The 13,281-nt window shown below is 42.1% G+C and overlaps 1 protein-coding gene across 2 annotated transcripts in view; it reads left to right on the top strand.

Annotated features, from left to right (window-relative positions):
• The window catches only part of FNDC3B (fibronectin type III domain containing 3B), a 187,165-nt gene that overhangs the window by 146,155 nt on the left and 27,729 nt on the right, over positions 1-13,281 (top strand). For both annotated transcript variants that reach the window (XM_072933671.1, XM_030279927.4), the window contains 4 exons: positions 1,027-1,199; positions 3,638-3,751; positions 6,000-6,149; positions 9,762-10,042. In XM_072933671.1, the coding sequence (XP_072789772.1) occupies positions 1,027-1,199; positions 3,638-3,751; positions 6,000-6,149; positions 9,762-10,042 (718 nt within the window). The remainder of the gene's footprint in view (positions 1-1,026; positions 1,200-3,637; positions 3,752-5,999; positions 6,150-9,761; positions 10,043-13,281) is intronic.

Raw genomic sequence — 13,281 nt, 5'->3', positions numbered from 1 at the left:
CTATCCTTTTATTTCAAAAACACAGTGTGACTCAAGATCTTTTTTTTTTTATTCCTTTGAAATATTGGCTTGGCCAGAAGCGTTTTGATACTTCTAATGTATAACTTTTTTCAAAAATCTGAGTTAGAACATTTTGGGTGGCATTTATCCTGATCCACAGTATAACACACATAATCTATTGGACCCGTGTTATTTTGCAAAGATGTTGGATTACACTCATGGTACTAAGTTTTCAAAAAATGAACACTTTTCAGAATGCAAGACACATGCCAGTTTCCAACAGAGTGTTTTCTTTACAGTGATAATCTTGCAGCATCCAGGTATTTTTGTGGCATCATTTTTTAAGCCAAATTCTGGATAAGTAACATTTCTAACTGTCAGATATGTTTCAACACCAGTATAAAAATCCACCCAAATGCTTGCTGGAAGCATTTTGGTGGCTGCTGTTTTTCTGATCCCCAGGCAGTTTGATTCTATGCTACTGGCTTGTAACATAACATGCAGGTATTTTCAAATACATTGTTTTTATGAGCAAAAACAAAGGTGCCTGTCGCTGTCAAGGCAGGACGGGAATGAGAAGACTGACTCAGAAGGCTGTGAGAGTAAAAACTCCGGTTTGTTCAAAATACACCACTCTTTTATACAGAGCTTTGTGAGGACCAACTCCACTGGTCCTGAAGTGAAAACCACCCACACCATTGGTGCAAAGTGCTTGATGCACAGTGATAGAACTTAACTATAAACCATGTGAATAACAAGAGAGATAGAGAATTATTTACATTCTTCTCCAACTCTTTCCCAGGCTTCTGCCTGGCTAGAAACTCTCAGTTTCTCTTTGACTGAATCTGAGACCTGCAGGTGCCCACAACAAAAGAGAGATATCTGTATCTATATAGATAGAGGATACCTGTGAGGTATCTTCAATCTATACACAGCAGAAATACACATTTCTGTGGTATACGAAGTAAAAAATGGCTGTTCTGGTGCGCTCCCTAATGTTATTAACAAATTCATGATTTCTTTTAGATATCCCTGAGTCAGAGAGTGGCTGCCCCGTCTCTGAGTACAGCGTGGAGATGACAGCCCCTGAAGAAGTGGTTTCTGAGGTGTACCACGGGGCTGAGCTGGAGTGCACCGTGAGCAGCCTCCTGCCCGGGGCCACCTACGGGTTCCGGGTGCGGGCGTTGAACGACGGCGGGGTACGTGCTCCCTTGAAATGGGTCGGTGTCCCTTTCATGGGGAGGGGTCCCAAAATGAGGAAGTCAATGAAGTCTTCCTCATTCTGACCTCTCTACCTTTTCAATGCAAATGTGATAAATGAACTCTTGGTAGAACTCCCATTCCTTGTCTTCAGTTGGTTTCAGAACAGAGGAGGCCCACAATTGTCTTATGTTCCTAGAAGCTATATGTCAGTTTCTATATTCTTCATTATAAACCCAGCTAACTAAACATAGTGCTGACAAGCAAGCAATTATTAGTTAACTACTAACTCCTAACTTCATCAAGGCCTACTCATTTATTATTATTATTTTAATTAACTCTAGTAAAGCTTATTTCTAACTAAAATCTTAGCTCCTCTAAAATCTCTAAATTCCTTAAAGTTTATGTTTCAAAAGGAAAACACTGTGATAAATGCTCGACAGGAACTTGAGAGGATTTAGATTTAGCAGTTTTAGACCTGGGTCTCTCTTAAAAGGAGATTTCAGGTACTGATATGATTTGGCTGGCCAGGATCAGCTGCTCCCAAAGGTGCAAAATCCCTGCTAAAAGTTATAGCTGCTTGCAGGGAGGATTCTCTTCATCCTCATTCTGTTGCATTTCCTGCTTTTTTGTTTTGAGTCTAAAATGCGTATAAGCAAAAACTGCAGTTTCACCCAGGTGGAGTGTTTTGAGGGAAACTCAAGCTCCTGGTGCCTTTTTTGTTTTAATTTAAAAAAAAAAAAAAGTGTGCTTTATAGATTCAATGAGATTTTTCTATTAAATTATTTCCTTGGAAGAAGTTCCTTCCCAAATACATCATAAATTCTGTCTGATGTCCATGGAGATCTGCAGAAACCTCTTTTCTTTCTCATTGAGGTTAGGGTTGTTTATGCTGTCATTCCAGTGGTGTTTAATAGAAAGTCTCAACTAAACTACATGCATTGACATGTTTCTTCCTGGGAGATCTTGATGACAAACATAACACAAAAGTTTAAAGTTACTCGTTTACAGGGAGAAATTCTGTTAAAACTTAACGTGGGTATTAGAAAAATCTGCAAGACTCTTAAACCATTTTGGTTTAAAAACACCCACTGTTTTGTTTTTGTGAAAAATTAATTAAATGCACATGGAAAGACTAGATTTGCTTGCTGGAGTGAAAGCCATTGCCTACCTGGTAACTTTTAATATGTGATGCTTTCCTTTTTTTTTTTTTCTTTTTTTTTCTGTTTTTTTTTGGCAGAACAGCTGCAAAGCATTTCTGGTTCAACCCTTTGTTAAATGAAGGGCTGCTTCTGCTTTGTCTGTTTTTTTCTACCAGGTACAAAATAGAGGAGGATGTCCTTTACCAGATTCTTCCTCAAAAACAGCAGAAGTCAATAAATGACATTTTTTTACATGTACATTCTTTGTAACACAAAGCAATCAGCGCTGGCCTTTCTTCAATGGCAGATACTGACACGTCTGCTGAGAAGTTTTCTGGGGTTCATAATTTCTGTGTTGTTTGGCCTTTTTTTAGTGGCTCATTTTGTTCATGCTCACTAGTACTGCATTACAAAATAAGTAAATATCAGTGTTTTTCCTCTAATTTCTTCCAAGTGAAGCTTCTTTGTTCTGGAGAACGATTTCTAATTAACTCAGGGAGGTACCAAGCAAACTTCACTCTTCCACTCAGGAGGCCTCAGAAAGGCTGTTTCAGTGCTATCTCCTGTCCTCGCACTGCTGGCTGAAGCCAGCTTCCCAGACTGCTGAAAATTGGCTTTTTTTGTTTTGCTAATCTGCATTTAAATGATTCTCCTGCCACGGGCTGAGAAGTTGTCTGAGCTGAGCTGCCCGTGGAGCGGAGCGTCCGCGGCGTGAGCGCAGCGTGTTCCTGCACGTTGTGCCAGGCTGGGGCCCCAGCACACCCTGTCCTCTTACAAGTAACTTGGGGTACATTTTTTATGTAAAAGAAGCTGGAAATGGACTCCATATGTGCTTTGGTCTTTGTGCTCCTCTTTGTATCCATGAAAAGCTGGTTTTGGTACATGAACACGCTGTGCTAAGGTAAGGCAGAGGGGCACAAGCTGTTCCTCAGTTACTGTGTGTTCATTCTCACTTTTGGGCAAATTGGAGGTGGTTTCTGCTTTCATGAGCACTTGCTGCCACACAGGAGGATGCACAAAGGAGGTACATGCTCTGTGTTTGTTCCTGAGCTCACCTCACGCTTCAACTCTGAGTCATTTGTGTGAGCTCATCCTGAGCTCTGGTGGTTGGTGCCGGGTGTTGAAAGCCCAGTCTGCCTTTGAGAAAGTTTAGTGTGCTGAAAAAGTTCATGTGCTGTTCTTGGAAAGATCTCGAGGGTTTGAGATGAGTGTACACCTGTATATTGTTAATAATAATGATAATGGTTATTATTATTTTTGTTAAAATAATAACAATAATTATTGTTCCCCTCTAGTACGGGCCGTATTCGGAGGCGACAGAGGTCACCACAGCAGCAGGACCACCAGGCCAGTGCAGAGCACCTTCCCTGTCCTTCCTGTCTGACACACGAGTCCTGGTCAGCTGGGAGGTGAGTCAGGTGCCCTGCTTGTTTGATTCTACCTTGCTTCCACTTTGCTCAACACAGAACTCAAAAGTGAGCTTGAGAACTGTTCACTGGTCTGGAGCTATCTTTATATGCAAGGAAATCCTGTGTAGAAACTATGCTATTGTAGAAAAGCATCTTCTGTACTTTGCTCTGAAGAATTACACGAAGTTGGTCATGAGTCTTCCAGACCAGGATTCAGACCCAAGGCCTCCTGCACTGGCACCAGATGATGGAAGTGCTCTCTGCAAGCTTTTAGCACATCAGCACGTTCTCAGCTGGAATTATGAAGACAAATATTTAGTTTTGGCTGAAACTGGAGTTTCTGATATGGAATTAACTCTCCATAAATGCTTATAATGCAGCGCTCTTTCCCCCTGAAAAGTTGTTTGTCTCTTTCCCAAATATTTACTTTTATTTTAGTTTCTGTGCATTCCTCCTTGTTTCTCCAGCATGTTAGGCATTGGGCTCAAGATAAGTGTTAGCTGAAGTGCTATGGGGATGACTGGTGCCATTAAAGAAAATATGTTGTGTAATTAAGGCAGAAAAGAAAGGATGTTACCAGAAATAATACTGTGATGTGGTTCAGTGGGGCTGTAGTTCTGCCACAGACTTTCAGTGAAAATCTAGCAGCAATCCCAGCCCTGCTTCATTGGGCTCCTCCCCAGAAAAATGCCCGTTGAGAAAGAAGTCACTGACATTCACAAGATGCTCAAATAAATTGTGTTAACAACATCTCTAGATAAAAACACAATCTGCATTTAATTTAATAACAAACAGGTGTATTTGGTGCAGTTTGGGGCTATTAATATTTTTTGCAACTAGAAATTGCACTGAACTTTCAAATGTTGCCTTTTAATGGTCAGGGATTTGCTCTCCCCAGCCATGAAGCAGTGGTTCTGGTAGGTTCTCTATATTTATTTGAAGGATATGTTTGTTTAGCTAAAAATGAAGCTGTGGTTTGCAGTGGTTATGTTTTCTTAAAGAGTGTCATTTTTTGGCTGATATGAATTAGAAAGAAAAACAGTGAAGCACTGTGGAGTGTGGCTAGAGGGCACACTGCGGTGCCCATTGTGATGCTTTTTTTTCACATGTTGTTCTGAAATCTGGCTTAGGAGCTCTGAATGGTCCCACTCAAACAGCTGGAAGCTCTGAGGCAGAGCCAGAGAAGCCCCTGTGCCTGTGCAGGGTGGTCACTGCTCTGTGCAGCAAGGCTCTGGATCCTTGCACTGGAAATTACATCTTTCCTGTCAAAATCACAGAGTCCTTGTAAGCCACACTTCTGCAGAGCAGGGCTTCCCTGAGCTGCTTCAACCATACAGTACAGCTCTAGGTAGTTCTGTTGAAAACACTAAATATTTTGGTTTGGGAACTGTGCTGTATTGGCTCATCTCCAGCACATTCAGGCATTGAATTTGTGTTCCCCTAAATAAAGGGATTGCTGGAGATACGAGGAATGGGACAGGTTTAGATTAGATATTTGGAAGAAATTCTGTGTTGTGAAGGTGGTGAGACACTAAAACAGTTTGCCCAGAGCAGCTGTGGTTGCCCCATCCCTAGAAGTGTTCAAGGCCAGGTTGGAAGGGGCTTGGAGCAGCCTGGTCTGATGAAGGTGTCCTGCCCATGGCACGGGTTGGAATGAGGTGATCTTGAATGTCCTTTTCAACCCAAAACATTTGATGATTCTGTGGTCCCATGGGAGTCTCATTGTGCGTGTGAACGTGCCAGGATCACCCTCCCAGGTCCCATTCTGGCACTGATGGGTGACTTCCACGAGCCTCAGGCCAGCTCCTCCCTTGCTGAGGTGGTTCTTTTCTCAGCACAGGAGTGACTGCTTCAGGCTCCAAGGCCAGTGCTTCCAGAGCTGTGTTTTGATCTCTCAGGTAGGCTGCACTAAATTGATGCTTTTTTATGTTCTCCACTGCTGAGCTTCTGCCAAGCCAGTGGAGACACAATTTATTCCTGAATGTCCTGATGGAAGGCAAAGTAGCTGCGTACACTCATTTCTCTGAATTTCAATCAGGTAATTTTTGTGCAGAATTGTCCTGTTTCAGTAACCTCTTAGGGAACATTAACTCAGTACATTTCTATTTGCAGCAGTAATGGTGTATTAATTTAAAAACAAGGGTGGTTGTTGGGCTTTTTTCCCATGTACTTCATTCCTTCCCCAGTGAAACACAGCGATCCGAAGTGCTCATTTCTGAACTGAACCACATAAATATTTGTGTTGCAGAGTCCTGAATGTTCTGGTACTGACATCTCTGAATACAGATTAGAGTGGGGAGAAGAGGAGGAATCTCTACAGCTTGCATATAGTGGCACAGAAACCTGCTTTGAAATCAGTGACTTGTCAGCAGCAACGCATTACTGCTGCAGGCTACAGGTATGGCAGGGCTGCATGCATTGCCCTCTGAGATCCAAACAGAGTTTCCTTCCACTGCTGTTCTTATTTTTATTATTAGTCCCCTCTGAAATTACATGCTCTGTAAGGCAGGTGGGAATGCACATTTATTTTAAACAATACAGATGTGCTACTTAAAAATTGCTCTTGTGTTTTGTTGCTTTTGGTGACTAATGCTTGTAACAGCCACCTTGCCCTCTGGAATCAAAACAAAATGGTAATGGTTTAGAAAATTAAAAAAATATATAATTTTCTTCATGGTAAGGAGAGGTAAATAATACCCACCTCCCAACTGGATATTGAAGATTTCCCTGGCTTAAATAATGAATTCCAGCACCTGTTTAATTTATCGAGTAAGGCAAAGCAGCTGAGTAAATTCCTGTGTGTACAGGAGATGGTACCTGCCAGAGAGTTCCCATCTTTGCCATTTTGTGTCTTAGATTTGTGAGACTGGATCTCATCTAGAGTCTTTACATTTCTTTAATGTAATTTCTCTAGTCTTTGATTTCTTTTTCTTTGATCTCTTTATCTCCTGTATTTTCAGTAAAAAGTTGCAGTTAAAAAACATTTTGTATATCTGTATGAAAGTAAAAAAACAGGGCTTTTCTCCTTTATGCTACTGATAAATAAATGGAAGGTAAAGCAACTGGGAGTGAAGTAAAAATATTTTTCCTAAGATACTCTTCCACAAGATATATTTGTATGTGAAGACAGAACACCCCCACTAATCCAGCCCAAATGCCCACCCAGCTGGTAACATGTGGACCACCCAGGGTAATTTCTTTGATCAAGGACAACATGCTTCTGTCGAGCGTTTCCTCCTTATAGCTTTTTTTTTTTTTTACCAGGATATTGAATTTTTTTCGTTTTTTAGGGAAGAAGGTTTGGAGGAGCTGGCCAGCAGCCCAAGAGCTCAGGCCCCACAGCTCCAAGGGCACTAAATGTATTTTGTGTCTTGGTCAGAGCTGGTCTGTGCCTTGCTCTGGCACTGGGGGGGAAGGAGAACGAGGGAATGTGTGGGAGGCTGGGAGGTGTGAGCCAGAAAGTGCCTCTTGTTTCTGCAAGAGGGAGAGCATTCAGCATCTGCTGGGCAGGGAGGCGACTCTGAGACCACTGCTGTGGGGAGCCCAAGGAAAATTTTGTGTTAAAAATGGAACCAGCCAGCTGTATGGCATCTTTGATTTCCAGTGGGTGCTTATTTCAAACTACCTGCCACAAAAATGTTGCACAAATCTACTCAGTTTTTAATGCAGCCAGTATAATTTAATCCATAGGCAGAAGTTACAGGAAAGGCTCAACAGCAAGAAGATATTTTATTGAAGTCCATCAGTGACTCAGGTATTACTTTCTAGAGAGCTTCATCCTCTAGATCTGATCCTCTTTATTATGTGAAGAATTTCTTACAAGATACACTGTAATCTTCAAACAGTTATACAAAAATCTCCCCACAAAGTGGATGTAACAGGCAAAGAAAGAAAGCTAAATAGTGTTAGAAATGTTAGTTTATTTTATCTGTTACCAGATTTAACAGAAAAATTTCCTTTTTAAAAATAAAGATCTCCCTAACCACATTTATTCAATCTTCTAATAAACACTCAGTATTGCTATCTTGATCTACAATAATTAAATAAAAAGGAGAATTGAGGAATCAGGCATATCTAACTGCAGGGCAGACAATTGTCATAACCATTGCTCAAGTTTTTTCTTGTAATGAATATTCCCGAAAACAATAGTGGCTTCTGCAGGGGGAAATACTGTGTCATTTGAGGGTGGCAGGGGAAAGCAGCAAAGCCCCATCAGTTATGGTGATGAGATTGTCCAATAAAGCAGTTAAAAAACACCACTGACAATAAATGGCTTGGAGCAAGATACAAATGGCCAAACACTGGTTTAGAGGCAAGACAAATCATATCATTGGCAGAGCACAAAACAGGGCTCACTTCTAACAGCTCCAGGAGCGCTGCGTTAAATAGAAGATTTCCCCGGAGCAGGATTTGTTTTGAAGGGCTTTTTAAAGGCTGACAAATGTAACTTTATTATCCCTTTCTTCAATTGAACAAAGCGTCTCCTGGAAAAAACAGAACATGGCTTTGTGTTTGTATTATGCAGAGCAGAAATAAGTTACTCACTGCAGTTAAGCATAGATTAGAAATCAAACAGTTGTTTGATGTGTCCTGTCATTGCCCTCAGAGTCCTGCTGGCATCATTGTGTAAGCCTGGATTTTTTGATTAATTGTAACCTGATGGGAGACACTGGGCTAAGTTTTCCAGATGTAAAGGAAATGTGGAGGGTGCTGGGCAGCACTGAAGCTTTGTGCCTTCTGAACTCCTGGTGTAGTTTCTCCTGCACCATGTTCTGTGAGCTCTCCCCATGCCTTGTGTGCTGGCAGGGTGCTGGGCTGTGTCAGGAGAAGCCCAGCAGGCAGATCCAGGGAAGGTGGTTTTGCCCATTACATGCCATTCCTGACAACCTGGAATGCTGCATCCACTGTGGCTCCAGGCTCCAGGCTGAAATAGGGATGTTCAGATGAGACACAAAGAAAAAAATATCACTGTGCAGGCAATTAAGGATCTAACAGTGGGCCAGAGGGGCTGGGCAAATTACATACATGGAATTTTTCAAGACCCAACTGGGAAAAAAAGCCTGAGCACCCTGGTCTGCACTGTCTGACCCTGGCTGGAGTTGCAGGTTGGACAGGATGGGTCCCACAGTCCTGTCCAGCCCATGTGGGTCTGTGATTGAGTTTTTGATCTCCTGAGGAGGTAACATCAGTCATTCCCTAGGCAATTCCAGTGGAATGGGTACAGCTTTTGCCACTGGCTGAGCATCAGCTGATAAAACCTCAGGCCTGTACAGCTGTGCAATGTTGGGCTTGCTAAGACAACAACCTCTAATTAATGAGCAGAAAGAGGCCGGGTTTTGAAACTTGGTTTCCTCTGGGATTCAGGATCTGTGGTTTAGGATGAGAAGCTTCATAAATTGTTGCTCTCCTCTTTTGTGGGAGATACTCAGCTGTGTGCTTTGGTAGTGGTTTGGTAGTGAATTATGACTTTTCCAACTGTAAGGATTCTGTGATTCTGCGGAAATGTTGAGTCATAGGTTTAATGCTGTATTCTTATATCAGAAGCTTTTTGGCATTAAATTAGTAATCCATTTTCCAAATTAGGGACCAGGGTTGTTTTTAATGAGCCAAATATGCCCTATCTTTAGGGATATTTTGCCTGCATAAAGCATCTGTTGGGCCATGCTGCAGTATACTGGGTGGCTCAGTAATGTCACCTGTCACTGGCAGCATGACTATGACATTTTCCCTTACCAACCAAAGTTTGCCACTGATAAAAAGGGAAAGAGAAATATTCTGTTAGGGAAAAGGGAAATATTCCCCAGTTGTTTTGAGACATCCCCGAGTGACAAAGGAAGACACTAATATTCCCTAGGATAGCAGAGGTATGAGTTAGGCTTCAGAGAGGAAGCCAGCAGTGCATATCCTCTGAAGAATTCATGTACCTCTTCCAGGCTGCACAGCTCATCCTTATGAACTTGATAGATGTGTGAAGGAGAGCACTGGTAATGTGTTTTGTTTTCACACCCAGGCCATGAACCAGGCTGGAGCTGGGCCCTACAGCGAGCTGGTGACCTGCAGAACCCCCGCGGCCGTGCCCGGCGCCGTCTGCACTCTGTCCGTGCTGGAGGACGAGCAGGTGGCGGCCTGCCAGCCCTCACCCTCCGTGTGCCTTGTGCTGGGCTGGGAAGAGCCCAGCAACAACGGGGCTGAGATCACCTCCTACAACATCGACCTGGGAGATGTCAGCATCCCCGTGGGCAACGTCACCAGCCACGTCATCGAGGGCTTGCTGCCCGAGACCTCGTACCGGTGAGTGCGGCACGGAGCTCACACAGCTCGGCTTTGTGGGGATCTCTGGCATTGATGATTCCCAGATTGCAGAAAGTCTCTGTCTGTCAGCCCCACTGCCAAAGAAGCCATAATTCATCTGTGCTGTTTCAAGGTTGTTTATTCTGTTTATCTCTAACATGTTCTGCTGCCCTGCCGCAGCTCTGTCCTGCAGGGCAGCGTGTGGGGCTCTGCCCTCAGTGGGATGGTACAAACATTAAATACCAGAAACTACCTGTGCTATATTTACAATAATGTGCCAATATCTGTCACCTACGTTGAACAGTGTGTCCCCAGCCCAAACCAACAGAAAAATGCCAACACCACAGTGAAACATGGAGGGCATGAAGAAGGAGAAAAAGGACAAGGCACACCCAATTTCCTCCATCTTGTCCCCTCTGAACCCCTAATCTAAAATCCTAAAATTTCACTTTTGCACCCGTGCCACACTTAATTATTACTCATATCAAACACTCAGAGCTTGTAATTCATCCTGTAAGATTGAAAACTCTTTTCCATGGACAGAGATCACAGCCAGTGTCTCTGGGGGCTCTGTCCAGGGGGGTTCCTGACCCCTGCCAGGGTCCCAGAGCTGCCAGGGCAGCCAGAGGGAAGCCCTGCATTCCCACAAGCTTCACAAGGGAAATGCTTCGGCATGGAGAGAGCCTTGAAATGCAAACCAGCAACCCCAGCAACCAGCCTAGGAGCACAGGAATCTGCAGTCATTCCTTGGTGGAATGGTTTGTGGTAGTTCGTGTTCAAATGTTGTTTTCTCCCGCCTTTTTTCCTCATTTCCCTCCTCTCCTTGCATCAGCTCTGACCTCTCCTCCTTTTTGTGTTGCTCTGCTAAGGTCAGGTTACAGTGGTAATAATACATTTAAAAATAAATAAATTGTAAAAATAAGAAATCATTAAAATTACAGTCTTACATCTCATGGTTTTTTTCAGCTACTTTGAAATACTGTTCCAAGGGATTAAATTATTAAGTTATTGATCTCTGAGCAGGGTTAGCAGTTTTCACACAATGAACTTTTATTTGTATAGCTACAGCTATTTTTTTTCCTCTGCTATATGGAGATTAATGAAAACATGATCTGAATTTAAATTTAAAAATTTAAAATTTTTATTGCTTCAGAGTCTAAATTGCTAAGTGGCATTGCCAAAATTTTATTAGTTTAATGTTCAGGCTTATATGTTTTCTCCCTAATTGCTAATTAAGAAAGAAAAATGGTTCCATGCAGGCAATGAACACAAATACAACAGAATATGTGACAAAAGAAATTCTGTTGTAAGTACTGTTCTAGTAAAGACCTAAATTTAATCACAGAGTTGTAAAATTAGATGTCACAGACTTCCTGTAACATTTTTCTTTTTTTTTTTATTTTGTATTCAAGGTCACCACCCTACAGGTCTTGAAAATGATAAGCTCATAGTTCAGATTTTATCCTGCACCCAAGAAAAGAGAACTTGTTGTAGCAAGGATACAAATACATACACTAGAGGTTATTTAAAGTGAGGAGCACACATTGCTTGTTCACAGATCATTCATATAAAGTTGAAGAGTTTGTTTGTGGATTGGTCACCCAGCTGTGGAAATGCATCATCTTTGGGCAATCTCATATTCCCTGGTTTCTCCTCAAATATTTGTTCAACTAAGACTCAAGCTGAAAAGGAAACTTTAAGCAACTCACTCAAGAGAGAATGTGCCATTTAAATCCTTCACCAAAGTCTCTTCAGTCTCTTTTTTTTGCTGGTTCTTGATTGTCTACAGCTTCCTTAAGGGAAATATCTTATTCAAGGCTTAGAAACAGAGATTGGAATGATATTTTTTGAATTCTTGTCCTTTATTTTGTAAAAAGCACCATATTAAATCACATAGTTTTAGTCAAGGATTCGTCCTGTCATTGGTCCAAATGAAGCAGCCAAAGCCACAAGCATTAACTGTTCTAAATATAGTTATAAGACTAAGTTCCTGCTTAAAAAACCCCACTTGAAGCAACACAGACCAGTGGATGGCTGATCAGAAGTAATAATGTAGGAAAGCTCTTTTGTTGAACAAGACAGAGAAAGAAACCCCAATTCTTACATCTCATTTCTGTAAGGGAAGACAAGTTACTGCAGTTGGATTGCAAATGCACCTCATCAACAGTTTGAAGTATTATTTTTATAATCAGAAATAGATTTGATCATTAAATTTTTCACTGATATTTTTTCTTCAAGCATATCTTGACACCTGTCTTTGATCAGGGAATGTCTGCCCTGATGAATCCTTAAGGAACAGGATTATCAGGCTCTGTGCTAAACACTGGTACATTTTCTGCCCTCCCTGGCTGAATCAGAAGAATGTTTCAGAACATCACTGATCTAATTCTCTACATTTCTCCACTGATGAGTTGTCTTTTTGTGTCAGTTTTGTTTAACACAACTTACTCTTCTCAAGTGTTTATTCCCTGCTGTGTTTAAAAACAGTGAACATATTTTTTCCTAGCCTAAACAAGCCAAGTACTACTGGATTTGAGGCTCTGAACTCCCTTGCCAATGTTTCAGCAGAATTTGAAGTAAATCAGCAGAAGGTTTATATGTTTCAGTTGAGTTGGAATTCTACTATCAATGTTTTTGGTTGTGGGAAACCAAAATTGAAATCAGATCTTGGATATTAGGAATCCAGCAAGTCCAAAATTGGAAATTTAAAATGTTTTGTATTTGGGGGTGATTGTGAAAGCCTGTCCATGTGGGCCCACCCTGCTAGCTTGGGTCTGGCACTGCTTTGCTTCCAGCTTTTCTGTGGGAATGGCCATGAGAAGGGCAGCCCAAGAGCACAAAGGGACTCCAACTCTGCAGAGCTGCGCTCCAAGCCGACAAGTTGGATGCTTTTTTCTTAGCAGCAAATCCAACCAGCACCCCTTGAGAAGGATTTCCATCCCAAAATGCGTTTAGGGCAGGAGGAAGTGGAAGGTGCCTCTGTCACACTGCGAGTGGCCATGGTGGGGTGAGTTGAGGATTGCAGCTCAGACACAGCCCAGCTCTGCTGCTGCAGTGAGCAGATGCCTCCCCAAAGCTCTGTGTAAACATCCTGGCTGCTGAGCAGCTGCAGAAATATGTCTGAGTTCTGCAGTCTCTCTGCTTTATTGACATAGCCACGAAGCTCTGGAAACTCAGATTATAGGGTAATATACTTGGCCTGCTTTCCTGTGAGCTGATGTAACTAGGAGTGAGTTAAT

The sequence above is a fragment of the Taeniopygia guttata genome, chromosome 9, assembly GCF_048771995.1.
Source record: "Taeniopygia guttata chromosome 9, bTaeGut7.mat, whole genome shotgun sequence".
NCBI lineage: Eukaryota > Metazoa > Chordata > Aves > Passeriformes > Estrildidae > Taeniopygia > Taeniopygia guttata.
This window is presented reverse-complemented; position numbering and strand designations above follow the sequence as displayed.